Here is a 20,777-nt window from a genome sequence, read left to right as displayed (position 1 = left end):
ATAATTCTAGTTTTCTCTTGGCGTATTCCAAGGTATTTTATGTTATCTAAATTTATTTAAAATAAATTATCTCTTATTATCTCTTTGCATGATTTTGCTTGTAATATATGTAGAATGCTGATGATTTATTTGGGTTTGTTTTATATACTACTATTTTGTTAAAATTATTAATTGCTTCAATATTTTTTAGTTGAACCTCATCTTCAAAAAGAGATGGTTTTATTACCTCATTGCCCATCCTTATTTCTTCTTTTTTTCTTCTATTATATTGCTAGCATTTCTAGTACAATATTGAACAATATTGGTGATAAAAGGCATCCTTGATTCATTCCTGATATTATTGGGAGCTTATACCTATTATAGATAATGACTGCTGAGAGGTTTAGATAGATGCTTCTTATCATTTTAAGGAAAGATCCATATACTTATGTTTTCAAGTGTTTTTAATAGGAATGAGTTGTATTTTGTCAAAAGGTTTTTCTGTATCTGTTGACATAATCATATGGGTTTCATTATTTTTATTGATATAATTGATTTTGTTAATGATTTTCCTTATATTGAACTAGTACTGTGTCCTTATATAAAATCCACTTAGTCATAATAGATAATCCTTGGGATATATTGCTTTAATCTCCTAGCTAGTGCTTTATTTTGTATATCTACATCCATATAGATAAGTGAAATTGATCTATAATTTTCTTTTTTTCTGCTTTGTCTTTCTTATTTTAGATACCAGTACCATATATGTTTCATAAAAGTAATTTGGTAGACCTTCTTATTTGCCTATCATTCCAAATAATTTATATAACATTGGAATTAACTGATCTTTAAGTATTTGTAGAATTTACTTTTAAATCCATCTGGTCCCGATATTTTTTCTTAGGAGTTTCATTTATGACTTGTTCAATTTCTTTTCCTAAAATAGGTTTATTTAGTTATTATATTTCCTCTTCTGTTAACATGATACGTTTATATTTTTTTAAAATATCCTTTCATGTCACTTAAATTGTTAAATTTATGGACATATAATTGGTCAAAATAACTTTTACTAATTGCTTTAATTTCATCTTCATTAATGATGTATTCACCCTTTTAATTTTTAATACTAATGATTTTTCTTTCTTCTCTTTTCAAAAATCACATTAACCAAAGGTTTATCCATTTAAATCCAAATCCTAGCTTTATTACTTTAATTTTTAAATTCAATTTTATTAAATCCACTTTTAATTTTAGCACTTTTAATTGGGCTTTTAAAAATTTGTTATTTTAAAAGGTTTTTTTAATTGTAATCCAATTTTTGGATCTACTTTCTCTTTTATTGATATAAATTTTCCTCTGATTACTATTTTTAAGCATACCATAAGCTTTTAAATATTGTTTCATTATTATTCTCTGTAATAAAATGATTTGTTGTTTCTATTATTTGTTCATTAATCCATATTAGTTTATTTAGTTTCAATTAATTTTTAATCTAGGTTTCTATGGTATTTCATTAAAAACAATTTTATTGCATTATGATCTGAGAATTATATATTTAATATTTCTACTTTTCTGCACTTAACTATAAAGTTTTTATGCCATAATATCTGGTTAACTTTTATAAAGTTAACATGTATTATTTCCATGCAATTATCTTTAGATACCTATTATAGCTATACTTTTTATCTCCTTGACTTCTTCCTGATTTATTTTTTAGTTAGCTTTATCTAGTCCTGAGCTGACAAGATTGAAATCACTCACTTATAGTTTTCTATTTATTTACAACTTTTGATTTAACTTTTCCTTTAAAAATGTGAATGCTATAGAATTTGGTACATATGTGTTTTATATTTTTATTACTTCATTATTTATAGTACTTTTTTATATGATGTAGTTTCCACAGTTGTCTCTTTTACTTAATTTTATATTAGCTTTAACTTTGTCTGACTGAGATTATATTTATTACCCCTGCTTTTTTTTTTTGCATTAGCTGAAGCATTAAAAAATTCTACTCCAGTACTTTATTTTCATTCAATGTGTATCTTTCATTTTTTTAAACTTTTTTTGCGTGTCTTTCATTTTTAAATGTGTTTCCTGTAAACCACACATTACAGAATTCGAGTTTTTGATCCATTCCACTTTTCATTTCCATTTTATGGATGAATTCACCCCATTCATAATCAAAGTTATAATTTCTAGTTTTATATTTTTCTCCATCATATTTTTTCCTCACTATCTTTTTCTTTCTCTCTCTCTTTACCTTATTGTTGCTGAGAAAGCTAAATTACTTTTGGACTAATGCATATACCCTTCTAAAAGTTTGTCTCTTATCCTATCTCCTTTTCTTCATATTTCTTAATACATATATCCTTCTAAGATTCCCTTCCAAAGCTATCACTTTGCCTCCTATTTATCTGTAAAGTATGAAAAGAAAACTTTGATATCCTATTAAATGTACATTATAGCTTCTTTATAATTCAGTTATAATAAAAATAAGATTCCCATTTTACATGCCCTCCACACTACTCTCCTCTCCATTGCAATAGATATTCCATTCGCATTTCTTTTGTATGAGATAATTTGATCCATTTTACCTCTCCTTAGCCAATTTTATTTATTAAAATCATACCATAATAATAATAATAGCTGAACCCTAAGTACTCAATCTATCATTTTCCCATCTTAGAAGTAAACAGTTTACCTTATTATATCTCATAGTCTTTCATGTTTACTTTTATGTGTGTTTCCTAATTCTTGTAATCAAAATATCTGTTCAGTTCTTGTTTTTTTCTTAAGAATATGGAAAGGTACTTTTGTCCATTAAATATCTATTTTTCCCTTACAGGTCTACAATCAATTTTATTGAGTAGGTTTTTCTCGGTTGCAAACTTACTCCTTTGTTCTTCAGAACATTATATTCCATACTTTTCAGTTTTTAAATGTAAAATTCACTATATCTTGTGTTATCCTGACTACAGATCCATAATATTTAAATTGTTTGTTCTTAGTTGCTTTTAATATTTTCTTCTTGACCTGGGAACTTTGAAACTTGTCTATAATGTTCCTGTGAATTTTCACTTTCCGACTATTTTTAGATAGTGACTGATGGATTTTTCCAATTTCTATTTTATCTTTTAATTCTAGAACTTCAGGACAATTTTCTCTAATAATTTCTTGAAGTGTACAGTCTAGACTGTTTAAAAACTGTAGCTTTTAGATAGTCTAAAATAGTCTAAGAGAGTCTAAAATCTCTCCTTTATTTGTTTTCCAGGTCACTTTTTTTTTAATGAGATATGTTACATTCCTCTCCTTTTTTCATTTTTTCACTTTATTTCATCATTTCTTAATAGTTTATGAAGATATTAACTATCTTTTGCCAAATTCTAAGTTTTAAGGATATCTTTTTTTTTTTCATTTGGCTTACTTTCTTTTCACAATTTTCTTGATTTTCTTTTATTACTCTTATTTTTTCCACATTTTCCCTCAACTTCTCTTATTTAATTTTTAAAGTTTCCTTCTAAGCTCTTCAAAGGCTACTTTTGGGGCTTGTAACCATTTTATACTTTTATTTGATGCTTTATAGGAAATTGTTTTGTCTTTTTCTAAATTTGAGCCCCAATCTTTTCTCTCACCTTAGAAACAATCTATGGAATGATTCTTTCTCTGTGTTTTTTTTTTTTTTTTAACAACCTATATTTGTTTGTTACCCCTGATCTCTTTTGCATTAGGTGAAGCATTAAAAAAAATTCTACTCCAGTACTTTATTTTCATTCAATGTGTATCTTTCATTTTTAAATGTGTTTCCTATAAACAACACATTGTTGAGTTCAGGTTTTTGATCCATTCCACTGTTCATTTCCATTTTATGGATGAATTCATCCCATTTATAATCAAAGTTATAATTTCTAGTTTTATCTTTTTCTCCATCATATGCTTGAGCCAGCCTCTGTTCCTGGTGTGTGTGTTTTAGTCTTCACATATTTTTTGCTATTGTTTTCTGAGCTTTATCTGGGGGCCTTTGACCTCTTAATTCTTCTAATGTTCTACATAATACAAGGTCAGATGTTGTCACTCCTGCCCTGGTTACACCTTCAAGGCCCATTAGCCCTTCAGGCAGCTATAAGTCTTAGTTCACTTCCCTACCCTGGAACTGAAATCAGTTCTCTTCTTCAAGTGACCACATACATCAGTGAGTGCCAACAGTCATGGCCTGGAACTGCATCATCAGCATGCAGGGACCAGAGCTAGAAAAAGGTTTTTGTAAACCTTTCTGATCATCTGTTCAATCCTCTTTGTGGGGTTAAAACTCCTGAATCTAAGGCTGTCGTGAGCATCATTGTTTCCAGGGTTTGCTATTTATTGCCGAGCAGTATCTATCCTCTGGGTATCTGTACTTCAATCAGCCTGGACCACCATGTTAGTCAGATTTTTTTTCTAAAGTCTTTCTAAGTTGTCTTAAGCTGAATGACTGCTTTTCCTTTTAATTATTTCTGCTGCTCTAAATTTTATTTTGAGGCATTGTTTTAGGTTATTTGTGGGGGAATTTGGGAGACTCACATAGTTTCTTGCCTTATTCTACAATCTTCCCAAAATTTCCTTGAAAAGATATCTCTTATAAGCTCTTAGTGCAGTGCCTGGCACATAGTAAGAAATGAATAATTGTTTATTGATTGATTGATTATCAATTCTCAGGAACCAAAGGAATCAAAAGTTATTGTGGGTGACGTGTTCCTTTGATAAATCTTTAAGGAGAAACAGAAATTGTTTAAAACAAAACAAATTTCTCTACAGATTTATTGAATCTATCACTATTTTAGACAAATTATCAGAACAGATTATTATTAAGTAATTGCCTAATAAGGTCACATGAATGTAAATGTTCATAAGCATGTATTAATAAGTCTGTATATGTTTTTTGACTTTCTTTTTATTCTCAGAACTTTACACATTGCCTGGTAGAGTGAACTTTCAATAGATGATTATTGACTTACTGCCTTCTGTTCATGCAAACATACAAATGCCTTAGTTTTATCTGAAAAAGACTCAATCAATTTGGCATTTAGAAATACATTTAGAGATTTAAGTCCTTTAGTTGTCCCTCCCATCCAGGCTGGGGAAACAAGAACTATAGTTGGGACTTTCTAGTTCCTTGGGAAATTACCAGGCCAGAAGATGAATATGTTTTCCAAATTTCAATATCCCTTCTCCCCACCCCACCCCCAAGCTGTACTTCCTTGTTTACTTATTTAGAACCCAGCAAAGGAAGTGGTAAAGGAAACGAGCTAACTGGTTTTCTGAGAAGAGACCATATTTGTTCGGAGAGGAAGCCGTTGGAGTTTGGGCTACAACTGCCTTGTAATGCAGATGCCAAGTTTTCTTGTCTTATGAAGGTGATCTGTGTACTGGCTAGAAACTAGGGATTGCTGACTTTCACTACCAACTGTATCTATCGGGGCATCCCACTCATGGCATGAGTGTGAGGATCCTCCAAAGAGTTAGACAGAAATGGCTCTGAGTAATGTACCTTACCGGTCAGAGGTCCAAGGCTGGGGTCCTGATGAACTGGCAGAATACTTCAAGAAGGTGAGTGTTTTGTTTTGTTTTTCTTTCCTAGAGAAAGAAATGAAGGGTTCCTCAGATGACTTTGATTGGGCTTTTGAAATGATCAATCACCAATTCACAGATCCCTCTTTCCTTGGAGTTTGAACTTGGACTGGATATGATTTCTGAGAAATCCCTGGCCAGTCATTTTTCTTATCTTTTGTTTTATTTGACATCATACAAATGTCAATGAAAGGGAATACTTTTGGAAGTACTTTAATTCTATTCTTAATTAAAGACTTTACAAATTGTGACAAGGACAAAATGGAATCCTAATATGTCACAGCTAAAGAGATAATCCTGTTCAATATCCTCATTTGACAGATGAAGACCCTGAAACACAAAAAGGAGAGCAGATGATTTCTCTAAAACCACAAAGTTAATTAGTAGCAAAATATATTCTGGGATCTAGGTTTCCTAATCCAGATTTATAGTAAGAAATCTGGAATCTTAGTTTTCCCTGAGGATATTAAAAGATTGATGGGGCCAGCTAAACATGAAAAAGTGCATATCTTGAGTAAGGGAAATCTAACTCTAGGGATTAGGAAAGGTAGTATCGATATCTACTGATGACTCTAATCTTCCAAATTATGACAACTTTTTCATGTCTAAAGATCAGTCAAGTAACAATGAAATTTTCAAACCATTCTCTGTGATCTTGAATTCAGTGGAGTTATTAACATGAAATGGTAAAATCTGGAAGGGAGATGAAGAAAGAAGAGAGGAAGCAATATTTCTTAATGAAGCAATCAGTAAGAATATTTTTAAAGATCTCCCCTTCAAAAGAGAAATTTGTTAATCATAAAAATGAAATAATATATGTAGAGGATTTTGCAAATATCAAAGCTCTCTATAAACATTAGCTATTGTTGTTCATCTCCCTTAATTCTCTAAATAGGAGGGCCAGGAGAATGGAAGAGCTTTCATGCTTCTATTCAGTTGTTTTGTTGACTCAGTCTTGCTTCACCAACTGAATAGTAAACTTGAAAGTTGGGACTATGTTTTATATTTCTTGATAACCCTCTTCCTTATTTATTCTATCCCAAAAAGCCTATGGGGCATGAGCTCTATAATTTTTGGTTGACTTTCAGTGGAGAAAGTGAAAGCAAAATGACCTCTAAGGCTAAAGTGGGCCAGAAGCACTAGATAAGAAATAGGAGATGTGACTTTCAATTCTACCTGATCTTGCTATGACATTTGGACAATTTTCATTTTTTGGGACTTAATTTCCCAATGAATAAAATGGGAGGAAGGATTAGTTCAAATTATAAAAATTACTTTTATGCATTTGTTTTCTTGAATGGAACTCAATGGAAGAGAATTTTGTTTTCTGGATTCCAGTTGGAAGTGCTCTTAATTTATATCTCTAGAATTCAGTGACTAAACTAGCACTATGCTAAGACCCTTTGATGATGATAATGATGATGTTAGAAGAATTCAGTTTGACTTTCCCCAGAATGCAGAGCTGAAAGGCATGGGTTTATAAGAGAAATAATTCGCAAAGACTTTGGGGACATGAAAACTCAGCTAGAAAGTCCAGTATTAAGTTTATTCACAAATCCTTTCTTTCATGGGCTAACCCTCCAACTCTCTGCAATGGAAAACTATTCATTACAGCAATTTGAAAGCTAGTGAAAGACAGTAATCTGGGTTGAATCAAGTCCCTAATATTTGGGGAAGAGAGTAAGGGCTGGTCCTGTGGTTGCTTCCTTCATTGTTAGGTTCCTAGGGCAATCTCAAGTGAAGGAAAAAGAGCAAAAGACGTCTCTTGCCTTCTGATAACAATGTTTTTTTTTTTGTTTGTTTTGTTTTGTTTTTTTCCCCTTTCTGATGGCAGCTTAACTACAAAGATTGTGAGAAGGTAGTGAAAAAGCACCACATAAGTGGTACAAGATTTCTGGTAAGTGTGGCCATTTAAGTGGTCGAATTTCTTTTTGGAATTAGAATATTTGAATGCTCCTTTCCCTACTGCCCCACCCCACTGGTTTTGCACTATAGTGATGCTGGACCAGTCTGAGGCAAAATGGAGAAGTAGGAAAATTTTATTTCAGTGCTCTCATTTTATTTCTACTTCAATTTTCAGCATCACTGGCTCAATACCCAGTGTGTTCTCTCTGTCTCTGTCTGTTTCTGACTCTCTCTTTCTCTTTGTCTCTATCCTTTTATCTCTCTCTCTCTCTCTCTCTCTCTCTCTCTCTCTCTCTCTCTCTCTCTCTCTCTCTCTCTCTGTCTCTCTCTCTCTATCTTTGTCTCTATCTCTGTCCATGTTAATGGGTCTGTCTGTCTGTCTCCCATTATTTTCCATTATAAAATTCTACTTTCTAAATTTTTATTGACATTAAGGTAAAACTAATTGATAATAGCTCAACTAGACAGGCTCTAGAAATTGAAAGAATAGTGTTGTAGATACTCTCACACTAAACTGTAATCCACAATAAGATTATTATGAACAAAGACATTCAAGTCACTAGTGAAACATTTATTCATTCAAAAAGGATTGCTTCATTATGTACCTATTTTCTGCCAATAACTGTGTGAACTGTACACAAAGACAAAAATGTAATATTCTTTGCCCTCAAGGAACTTTTATTCTATTAAGGGAGATAATAAGTACATATATAAATATATAAAAATAAGTGAAAAACAAAGGAGGAAGGGACCAATACATATTAAAATACAATGAAAATTCATTCTTCACTTCACTGCCATATCCAGGACAAGCAAAGTGGCATTTACACCTAACTGAATACCATTTGGTCCACTGACTAGTTCTAGATGGTCTATGGATGTTACGAGCATATGAGATTTTGTATTAGTTCAAACAAAGAGAGCTACATGCTTTAATCTACAATGAATCACTTGCAGGTGTCATTGAATATTCTGGTATGATAAATTTAAATTCAGAGGCTGGCAGACTTTTATTTGAAGCCAAGGCATAAACTTATGGATAGTATTAATCATATGTGGACATTCTCTCTCCACTCTGGGCAAAGGGAACTGATATATCCTATTTTTATCAAAAGCTTCAGATTCCCCTTCTGCAATAGTTTTCATTTTTTGCAAGGACCAATGCTTTCAGGAAATGGTAAAGTTAGAATGATACACTCCCCATAAGTTTGTAGGAATTACTATTAAAATCATGGTAATAACCAATTATCACTGTGATTGCACTAAACCCTCTTTCCAAGCTCTTGATTTCCCCTTGATAGTTGCACAACTAAGGATGAATTGGCTTCTTTTAGCCATATGATAGCTCTACAACAGAAATAGCTATCATATCTCTCCTTTATTCTTTCTTCTTGTTTTCCCCCCACTAAACTAAAACTTAACCCTTCCCTATAATATAACTTTATCATCTTGACCATCTTTTACCATATTTCTTAAATGTAACACCAGGATTGAACCCAGTCCTCCTGGATGCTGTTACCAAAGTTTGAGTGAGATGTAGCTTCCTATGGTTAAGACACAGTACTTTTCGATCAATGCAAACTTAGTCTGTGTTGGTTGCTTTAGCAGCTCTATCATGACTGATTCATACTAAGTGCGTCATCAGCTAAAATCCCCGAACTTTTCCCCATTATGAAAAACTTTCAGACATCCCCCATTCTGAGCCTCATTCACCATCTCCCAATCTTTAGCCTCTCAAATGAATTATGTGGTTTATGCTGATGTTGCACAGATTTATGGAAAGAGATAACTAGAGTCTGGAAACTTGACCTACACTAATCTTAACCACTATCTGTGTAAACCCTCCTGGATATTTATTCCTTCTAAGTCTTAATTCCCTCCTCTTTGAAATGCAGGGTGATCTTTAAATCTGTGATTCTGAGATTAGATAATTTCAGGCCTTCACAAGCCCCTCTCTGGGCCTCAGCTTTACTTCAGACTTGCCTATGAAAACATGGTTTCCTCTGCTTCTCTGATAATATCAGGGCTACCATTTTTGTTCTCTTTTCCTACAAACTATTACTCGATCTCCTTCTGGATCTGGCCTCCTTTGAAATTTTTTCTGATTGGCCATGAAATAAAGGAGCAGGGGAAGTTGGAAAAGGGAATGAGAGAAAGGGCTAATGGGGCAAAATGTTTTTGTTGTGGAATATACTCCAAACTTAGGTTTATGCATGTGTTCTGTGGGGGCATCTTGCTATTAACTGATGAAGAGTTACTGGCTAGGCAACATTCAAAAATAAGACTTTTACCAATCCTTGGAAAAATCTTTGTATTTCTCCATACAATTTTGTCTAAGACTGTTTGAAGAAGACTGACCTCTTGTCCTTCTTCCAACATCATGATGAGAGTTCTCTAATAGATAGCTAGTCTACCCCTTCTTAAAAAAAAAGAAAAAGAAAAAGATATCTATAAATAGGTAACCAATCATCTGAGGTGATGGCATTTTTCTATTCACTAAACAATGTTGGTAAATAAGGATATAGCAGCTAGATTCTAGCCATTAAAATTATATCTTCAATTTCTCCAAATATAAGCACACATGCTTTAATCTCTTTCAGAATTCATCAGTATACTCTCTGGAGGAGGAGAACATTTTTTTTTTTACCATAGATCTTTTGGATGTGACTTGAATCATTGTCTTGATCAAATTATCCAAATCTTTTACAATTAATAATTGTTACAATATTGCTATCACTGCATACAATGTTCTTTTGGTTCTGCTCACTTCATTTTGCATCAATTCATATGTTTTCCAAGGTTTTTCTGAAACCACTTCTGCAACAATCCAGCTTGTCATGTCTTTTTTCTCCCCCTCCCACAAAATGATTTGTTATTTTTAACATTCTTTTATTTTGAAATTAGTTCCAAATTCTCTCTCTTCCTTCTATACTTCCTCCATTTGCTGAGAAGGCAAGCAAAATGATGTCAATTATACAGTTCATACATCTTGCCATGGTTGTTTTTTTTTTTTAACCACCATCTCATTATTTCTTATAACACAGTAATATTCCATAGCCATACATTGTTCAGCTTTGCCTCAACTGATGAACATTCCCTCAAATACCACTCCCTTCAGAGCAAATAAATAAAGTGAGAAAAGTATGCTTCTGTATGTATTCTATATGCATTTCTTTGGAGATAGAGAGCATTTTTTCATCATAGGTCTTGGATTATTGTCTTGATCAGATTACCCAAATCTTTTGCAATTAATAATCATTAAAAATACAATCATTATAGTCATTAAAAAAGAAAGTTACTTTGTAAATAATAATAACAATAATAGCAGGCACTTATATCTCATACCATATACTGGTATGCCAGTTCCTGTTGGCTGGGATTTGCCACCACAAAAAGAGCTGCTATAAATATTTTTGTACATATATGTCTTTTTCCTTTTTCTCTGATTTCTTTGAGGTATAGACCTTATAGTGGTATTACAGGGTCAAAGAATATGTGATGTTTTATAACCCAGTGGGCATAGTTTCAAATTGTTCTCCAGAATAGTTGGAACACTTCATAACATTAACAGTCTAATAATGTGTAAATTTTTCCTCATCCCTTCTAGCATGTTATTTCTGATAGGTGTGAGGTGGTACCAGAGTTGTTTTAATTTGCATTTTTTTAATCAATAGCAATTTAGAATATTTTTTCATATAACTACAGATAGCTTTGATTTCTTCTTCTGAAAATTGTATCCTTTGACCATTTATCAATTAAGAAGTGGCTCTTATTTTTATAAATTTGATCTCTATATATAGTTGCACATATATTTATGTACATTTATATACATATATGTGTATTTATATATTACATACATATAATTTGAAAGATGAAAGCTTTATTAAAGAAATGCTTTAAAATTTATTGATATTATTTCCTTGTCTGTAGTAGCTTTGAAAAAAAATGTGGTCCCCTGATTATCTCTTTTAATTACATCTATTTTTGCTTTTATTTTGTCTGAGATCATGATTGCTATCCCTGCCTTTTTTACTTCAGTTGAAGTATAATACATTCTGCTCTAGCCTTTTATATTAACTCTATGTGTATATTTCTATCTGAAGTGTGTCTCTTGAGTACAATATACTGTTGGATTCTGATTTCTAAATCCATTCTATTATCTGCTGCTGTTTTGTGGGTGAGCTCTTCCCACTCAATTTATAGGTATGATTCCTAACTGTGCATTTTCCTCTATACTATTTTCTTTGCTTTATCTTTCTCTAATTTTATAACAATCCTCTTCAAAAGTTTGTTTTCATTTCAAACATTGCCTCATTTAATTTACCCTTTTTTTTATCACATATTGCCCCTTTCCCAATATCATTTCCCTTACCTTCCTATTTCCCTAATGTAAGATCAATTTCTGTACCTGAGTGTTTGTGTGTGTGTGTGTGTGTGTGTGTGTGTGTGTGTGTGTGTGTGCATTCTTCCCTCTTTGATCCAATTCCAATGAGAAAGACCTTCAAGCATTGCCCATTCTCCCTTCCCCCTACTCTACAAAATATCTTCCTTGCAAACTTGTTTAATGTGAGAAAATGTTTGATATTCTACCTCTCTCTTCCATGCTATCCCCCCACCTATGCATCCTTTCTTCTTATCCCTTCTCTTTTTGGGGCAAGGATAATCCCAACATAATAGACTCATACTCATGCCCTCCTCTATGTCCTCTTCTTGGATTTCTTCTAACTACCCTATTAATGATAACTGATATTAGAGTTATATGTATAATCCTCTCGTATAGGAAAATAAATTCTTTATGATTTCTCTTTCATGTTTATCTGTCACTTAAATTTTCAGAGACTTAGTAGCCACATCTGTAAAATGGGTATAACCATAGCTACAGTAGCTACTAATAAATGTGTTGTGAGGATCATATGAGAAACCATATATAAGGTACTTTGAATATTATTAAGAACTAATTGTTACTACTTAAGTGTTCTTCTGTTTATTCTCTATAAAAAGAATTGAACTAAGCAATGATGGCAGGGACAGGAAAAAGAAGACAGGATTTGGAGTCAGAAGAACTGGATAAAAGCCCCATTGTGCCACTTTGTGTATGTGTCACCTTCTTTGCCTTCTTTGGGCCTCTGTTTTCTCATTAACAAAAGAGAAGGTTGGACTAGATGCCTCTGAGATCATTTCTACTCACTCTATGATCCTGTGTCTTCTTCAGTGCTTTTACCTAGTCTTCAAAGATTTAGCTTTGCTGCCATTGGTCTGACAGATGAGAAATTATATGACTGATAAAGAATCCTGAGTTTCTTCCAAAAACAGCTACAAAGGAAATACTATTTAAACTTGAAAAATACTCAAATAAATTTGATATTGGAATTTTCCTTGATGAGAAAGAAGGAGAAGCAATGACAGACAGATTCTAATTCCTTCTCAGGAGTGATTCCACTGCAACCTTTCTGCCAGTTCTGGTGAAAAGGTAAATTCCCAGAATTTCTCTGTTATGAAACAATAATATGCTATATGTATTATTTTTTTCAGAACCTGTCTGAAAATGATATTCAGAAATTTCCCAAGCTCCGGGTACCGTAAGTATTCTCATCTCTTATGAAATAGCTTTTTATCTAAGTGATCCAGTTTGGAATAAAATGGAAGAAAGCTATTTTAAACCATTAACAACTATAATGCTTATATATTGTTTCTAAAGTGAGGGAATAACTAGAGTATTGGAATGGAAGAAATGGTTGGTGTCCAAATTTCTATGACCACATGTAATCAACTTATTGAAAGATAGAACATTTTCTTATCAGCCCCTTTGGTTTTTGAAGGTTGGATTTATGGTCTATTAAAGCTCAGTTTGTTTTAGGGATAAGGTAGCCTGAGGGGATGATACCTAGTTCCCTGAGTCATTCTTTTAGAATTGGAGAGAAAACAGAATGTATAGGAATAGAGTCAGTAACTGAAAATGAGACATTGTGTTGATTAACCAAGGATAATTTAGGAATTGGAATCAACTTAAGAAATCATCTAATACCACCCATTCATTTTACAGTTTAGGAAACTAAAGTTAAATGACTTACTCAAATATTATAGCAAACATTTTAATTTTAGACCAAACCCATCATTCTTTTTACTGTGTTGCTTATTAAAATAGGAGTTCAAAGAAAGGTTTGGACAAAGGTTTACTTGAAACATATTAACAGTTTGGCTATTATCCATACGGGTGAACTTAAAATGGAATCCTGTTCTTTTATTCCCTTTTATAGTTCATATTGAATGACAGTGATCTAAGAGACAGGAGATTTAAGATATGTATGCTTGTTTTTCTTGAGTAAATTGAGATAGATTTAAAAACCTCTTAAAATTGTACCATACAACCAAATCATTGAGTAAATGTTTGATTTGTATATCTGTTTTATATACCAACAAACCCGGGACTGTATGAATTTGGGGTGTGTGTGTGAAAAGAGGATATAAGTAGAAAAAATTTAATAAGCCATAGATTAATCTTTTTTCTGAGGATAAGCAAGTACATATTAGAATCCTGATATGGATGTGATATGATTCAAATAATCCTGGTATGGATGTGAAGGAGAATGAACAAGTCAGCCAGCATTGAGAGAGGAGTTCTGTTCAGGAGGGAAGAAAAGTCCTAAAATGTAAAGTCAAATCCAAGATGAAACAAAAACAAAACCTGTGGATTTCAGTCCATAACTATGAGGTTTTTATGACAAAATGTATTTGCTTATTTATTTGTTTGTTCATTCATCTATTTACTTTATTTTTAAATAAATTATTTAGCATTGTTTTTCCCCAGTTACATGTAAAAAACTTAACATTAATTTCTAAAATTTTGAGTTCCAGATTCTTTCCCTTCCCTTCTCTCCATACCCCCCCACTGAGAATGTAAGCAAAACAATGTAGGTTATACATGTGTAGTCATGCAAAACATTCCCATAATAGTCATGTTGTGGGAGAAAAAACACAGACCAAAAAAAAAAAAAAAAAAACTTTCAAGAAAAATAAAGTAAAAAAAAGTCTGCATTTAGACACCATCAGTTCTTTTCTAGATATGTACAGTATTTTCATAAGTCTTTCAGAGATGATTCACAGATGATCATCTTTCAATATTGCTGTTACTTTGTATACAGTACATTTCATTTTGCATCAGCTTAAGGAAGTCCTTCCAGATTTTTCTGAAAGCATCCTGGTCATAATTTCTTATACCACAATAATATTCCATGTGACAATATTTATTAAGAGAGAGAGAGAGATGCAAGAGAAGTGAAATACATGATGAAGGACAAACTTAATAATACTTGCACTGTGTCATCATAAAAGAATTTTAGGAACAGTGTTAAGAGTCTTATCAAACATTACCCTGAGCAGAAAAGATAAATCCATTTTCTATAAGGAGAAATAATGAAATTTTAAAAATATTTTCAGGAACATATGTAGAAGCATCAGAGTGAAGGCTAGAATTTAGAACCTTTCATTTTCTTCAGATTTTCTAGCTTTATTATCAATAACCCTCAGTTTTGGTTGGAGGAAGGTGACACAGTGACTAGAGTGCTGGGCTTAGAGTCAGGAAGACATATTACTGAGTTCAAATCTGACCTCAGATGCTTGCCAGCTCTGTGACTCTGAGCAATTTACTTAACCCTATTTGCCTCAGCTTTATTATTTTATAATTGTGCCATTTTATAATGAGCTGGAGAAGGAAATGTAAAACCACTCCAGTGTCTTTGCCAGAAAACCCCCAAATGCATCATAGAAAGTCAAGCATGACTGAAAAATGACAACACCAAAGCTTTAGTAAACAATAAGTAAGTTAGGAATCAATCAATAAACATTTATTATATTCATTCTTATTGAGTTGGGAACTGAACAAGGGACTGGGAATACAAAAAAAAAAAAAAAAAGTGAGAGATTCCCTGTCCACAAGAAGCCTGGGGAAAGCAACATAGGCATATACAGGTGTATATTTAACTCTCACAATAAATTCAAGGTAATTTTGAAGGGAAAGACACTATTGACCCTGGGGTTCAAGCAAGGTTTCATGCCAAAGCTGGCACTTGAGTTGAGTCTAATTCTAAAAGGCAGAGATGAAAAGGATCGGATCAGATGCAAAGATATAGCACCAGGAGAAACAATAAGACCAGTTTTGCCAGGACTACATAATGCATGAAAGAATGAAAACACATTTCTTAGGCTCTTACTATGTATAAAGCACTAAACTAAATATTGGGGAAACAAATGGAAAAGCAAAGACAATCTCAATATTAACAAATTCATGTTCTAATTGGAGGTGACAACATATATAGAGAGATTCACCTACAGGGCAAATAGAAGGATCTTATAATCCTAACATTTTAGTTCTAGGTGATATGGCAAAGCTAAGGATTCCTTAATATGCAGGTTACAGGGCAATGCTTGGTGATATGTTGTGGATAGCAGCAAAGAAGATTTTGTTGTTGTTTAGTCATTTTCAGTCATGTCAACCCTTTTTGGATTTTTCTTAGCAAAGATTCTGGAATAGTTTGCCATTTCCTTCTCCAGCTTATTTTACAGAGGAGGAAACTGGGGTAAAAGGGGTTATGTGACTTGCTCAAGGTCACACAACTCTTAAGTATCTAAAGTAGGATTTGAACTCAGGAAGATCTTTCTGATGCCAGACTAGGAATTCAATCCATTGAGCCACCTAGTTTGCCCAAGAAGATGGTGAGTGCCAGGAAACTGGAGAGTGAAGGGAAGTAATAAGTTGGAAATGTATTGTTCATCGTCTTGAAGAAGACTGATGGCATCATGGCTTGATGTCTTCATTTGCTTGTGAATTGGACTGAAGTGACTCAGAACTGCACAAAGTCATCACCTCACTCCTCCAGAGTCATTGAAGTCCAGTGGCAACAAAAAAGAAAGGAAGGAAGAGGACATGATAGCCCAGTGGGTGATCTTAGTCTTTCTAAATTAAGGTCTTTCTCAGGTCTTAGTTTGTCTGAAGTAACATTCATTCAGTGACTAAGGGCTAGGTATGAACTGAGACAAAAAATGGCCCAATTTATCATCAAAAAGATATCAGTTTGAGAGAAGAAAACCTCAGAATTTCTGGCCAGAACAGAAAATAATTATTATTTATGCTCATTCTAAGCCATCAAAACCTAAGCAATGAGACAAAGATGTTTAAATTAGAGCTATCATTGTGTATTCAATGAAAGCCAGAGTGATATGGGTTTAAAATAATAGTCAAGTAGTTCCATTTAAAACATAATGTACTTTTAAGGCATGTTTTTTTCCCAGAGCTGTATTTTAAGAAATCAAAAATTAAAACTGCACAGAACAAAAAGTAAATTACCCCATCTTAGAAGAACACAAATATGAAGAGCAACAAGAATTAAACAATAATAAGAACAAGAACAAGAAGGAGGAGGAGAAAGAGAAAGAAAAGGAGGAAGGGGAGGAGAAGGAAGGGGAGGAGGAAACATATTCCCCAATTTCTGCTCAAATTGGCAAGTTGAGTCCTCAGAGGACAGCTATTATTACTTTCATGTCTCCAGAGATAGGGTTAGGAAGAAAGGAAAGGAAAGAAAAACAAGGATATGAGGTCCAAGCTAAAAAAAAAAAAAAAGTTACCAAGAATCCAATTCCCAAATTCTTATTTACCATTTTAGTCATGCCAGTGGAATCATGTCAGTACCTAAAAGGGATGAGAGAAATCCATTGATTCACATATTCATTCATTTAACAAATATTATCTACCTACTATGTGTCAGTCACTGAGCTAGGTACGGAACTATCCTTGACCTCAAGGAGCTTACGATCTATTAGGCAGCATTAAATTCATATCTCTAGTATGGGATCTACAGCATTTCCAACATTGGGACCCATATTTTTAGTATAGTATCTATGCCTCTTGTATATGAAATCCTCATTTCAAGTACATCTCTAGCATAGGGTCTATAGCTCTATGAATAGGTGAGGAAGAAGAGATTGAGGGGAATTCTAGAACTTGATTAAGCCATAACTAGAATACCATATTCCATTTTGGGTACCATATTTTAGGACATATATTATGAAGCTGACAACCAAAACAGTAAAATGACTGGTGACAACTGTTACTTGTCCATCATATTCTAAGAATCTGAGGGCCCTTCTAAGACTCCTTGTTACTAAGTACCCTATCTCCTCTCCCAGATACTCTATGAGTATATCTGTGATGAGGGAGATAGAAACATTGTTCCCCAGTTAAGCTGAAAGAGAATCAAGCTGAAGCCGGAAGAGAACACTTCTACATTTATTTTTAAAAGATGAAAAAGAAGGTAATATGAGTCACACCACACTCAAAGCTTCAGCCCTGAAGGAGACTTCAAGGCCTGTACCCCTCAGTGTGGAGAAAGAAGCCTACCAAGAGTGGAAAAGGGATGTCACGAGAGACATTCTCCCTTCTCTCCCCCCTCTCAAACTCATGTTGGCTCACTGTTACAGAAGTGTCATGAGCCTGAAGAGGTGGGCCCTGAAAGGCTCCCTATGGCCATCCACAGTTCTTCTAGCTGTACCCCAAGTTGTGTAGAGAGTGATAATTATCTTTTTTTTTTTCTTCCTGCTTCTTTTATAATCTCCTCTTCTGTGGACTCTTTCCCATCTGTTCCTTCCCCAACTGTTTTAGGTCAAAAAATCTGCCTAAGAGCACAGGAGTAGATTTGAATCCATATCCTCTTGAGTTGGTCAAAAGGAATGAATTTCTAATTCTGTGATTTCAGACTGATTAGAGGAGGAGTTAGGTCTGGAGGTAGTGGGAAAGGCTCATCCTATACCCCTTAAATCACATGTAAATGAGTCCTGAGTGTCCCACAGATACAGCCCTAACAAAAGAAAACAAAGGAAAAAAGTCCATCGAAGGACTCTGCTGAGCAGGGTTGGTCCTCCCAGCTGACTTCTCAAGAGCTTGGTCAGTGTCTCACATCCCTTGGTTTTTAACCTTACTTTGTCTTCTACATAACAAGGAAGAAGGATGGAAGGATTTGGATCTCTAGGCCAGACAGCTGATTTTAAAATGTGCAATGTTTTGTGTTCTTCTTTTAATGAAAAAGAAGTCTGCATCCTTGCCTGTGAAATGAGGGGGCCTGATTCAATGATCTCTGAAATCACTTCCGCCTCAGAGGGTCCTGGAACATATATCACCAGTTGAGTGGGGAGGAGAGATGAGAAAGGAGATGGCTAGAGCAAGATGGTTAGAGATAGAAAGAGATGCTAAGAAAAGCACAGACCACAAAGTGCTTTAAAAGGAAGGAAATAGAGCTGTTCCCTCAGTAAGAAATGATAGCTTATAATTCATAAAGGAGAATGCAGCATATGTTGTTGGAAGGCAGCTAGGGTCTGGATTGCAGTATGGAATATTGTGGCCATCCTTCAGTCTCAAAACTCTTGCTTTTCTTCTTTCTTTCTAGAAGAAGTGGGTCATGTATCATTTCATGCTATGATTGGCAGCTCATTTAATCTCTCTAGGTCTCCATTTTCTAATGTCAAATGGGGAGAATGGTGCATTAGATGACTACTCAAGTCCTTTCTTAAAACTACAGGTGATAAGATTAGGGAGCAGAGTCTATAAAGTGATGGAAGGAGATTTCTTGTTCTGTACATTGATGAAAGGATTTTTTTAGCTTGTTGTTTAGCCATTTTTCAGGCATGTTCAACTCTTCATGACCCTATTTGGAACTTTCCTGGCAAAGAAAGGAGCAGTTTGTCATTTCCTTCTCCAGATCTTTTAGTGGTGAGGAAACTGAGACAAACAGGCTTAAGTGACTTGCCCAGAGTCACAAAGGTAATAAGCTATGTCAATCACTATGTGACTGTGGGCAAATCATTTAACCGCTCTGGGCTTCAGATTTCTCATCTCTGAAATGAAAGGGTTGACCTCCTGACAGAAAAGTGGTGGATATAAGATGTAGAAAAAGACATATATTTATGGAGATAGTCAATGGGGGAATTTGTTTTATTTGTTTATTATAATAGGGTTTTTTCTTTTCTTTTTGGGGAAAAATACTTGGGATGGATGAGAAAATAAATTCTTATAAATTTTAAAAATTAAAACAAACTAGAAATAATATTAATAAAATAAAATTAGATTGGTTGATCAAGTTGATTTAAACATATGAAGTAAAAGTACAGGCAAAGTATTATAAAGAATTTGAGGAGCTAGAGATGGCTCTTATTTGAATGTGGAGTAGCACCTGAAAGGTTTTTCAGGAATCAGGATAGGGAAAATCTCTCCAGGAATGGAGATTGGTTTGAACAAAATTAGGCAATTTGTCAACACATATTTATTAAGGACTTGCTGTGTGCCTGGCAATTCACTAGAGATCAAAACAAAGACAAAAGATAATTCCTGCCTTCAGAGATCTCCGAGTCTGATAGGTAACAATATGTAAATTATTATGTGCTAATAAATTGTAAAAAGGAAAAATTGGAGAAAAGCAACAGGGAAGGCACTAGAATGAACGGGAATCTGGAAAGGCTTCCTGTAGAACAAGATATTTTAAGTTATAACTTGAAGGAAACCAGAACCCCCAATTAAATACCAAATTTAAATTTCTGAAAATAAAAGGGGAAATAAGTAAAATTGAAAGTAAGGAAACTATTTAACTAATAAACAAAACTAAAAGTTGGTTTTATAAAAAAATAGATAGACCTTTAGCTAATTTGATTAGAAAAAAGGAGGAAGAAAATCAAACTGTAAGTATCAAAAAATGAAAGGGTGAACTTTCCACCAATGAATAGGAAATTAGAGCTATAATTAGGAGCTATTTTGCCCAACTGTATGCCAATAAGTAAGATAAACTAAGTGAAATGGAAGAATACTTACAAAAATATAGATTGCCCAAATTAACAATGGAGGAAATAAATTAATTAGAAGGAAACCAGAAAAGCCAAGATATGGAGTTGAAAAGAGATCAAGAATCTTTCATCAGGGAGAATAATCAGTGAAAAAGCCAAGATTTGGGAGAAGGGAGGAGGGGGATGAGGACAGAGAAACAAGAGTTCTTCAAACAAGAGTTTGACCAGAAGATAGAATGCATAAAAGGATGAGCATAAAAGTATGAGATAAAAGTGAGCAGGTTGGATTTAGATCTAAAACAACAACAACAACAACAACAACAACAACAACAACAGCAACACCCTAAAACATAGATTTAGAACCAGAAAAAAACTTGGAGGATTTCAGATTGATGAAGACTTTGAATTCTAGAGTCAGGAATTTCTATGCATTCAGTAAATGATGATGAATTATAGCAAGTTTTTGA

General features: G+C 33.6%; 1 protein-coding gene across 2 annotated transcripts in view; it reads left to right on the top strand.

The window, feature by feature from the left end:
- The first annotated feature begins 5,286 nt into the window (after nt 1–5,286).
- Nucleotides 5,287–20,777, top strand: part of LCP2 (lymphocyte cytosolic protein 2) — a 70,852-nt gene continuing 55,361 nt past the window's right edge. For both annotated transcript variants that reach the window (XM_074292040.1, XM_074292039.1), the window contains exons 1-3: nt 5,287–5,562; nt 7,418–7,480; nt 13,021–13,067. In XM_074292040.1, the coding sequence (XP_074148141.1) occupies nt 5,485–5,562; nt 7,418–7,480; nt 13,021–13,067 (188 nt within the window). In that variant the 5' untranslated portion in view covers nt 5,287–5,484. The remainder of the gene's footprint in view (nt 5,563–7,417; nt 7,481–13,020; nt 13,068–20,777) is intronic.

Source organism: Sminthopsis crassicaudata, chromosome 2, assembly GCF_048593235.1.
Source record: "Sminthopsis crassicaudata isolate SCR6 chromosome 2, ASM4859323v1, whole genome shotgun sequence".
NCBI classification, from domain to species: Eukaryota; Metazoa; Chordata; class Mammalia; order Dasyuromorphia; family Dasyuridae; genus Sminthopsis; species Sminthopsis crassicaudata.
Note: the sequence above shows the minus strand (reverse complement) of the source record. Positions and strands in the feature narration are given on the sequence as shown.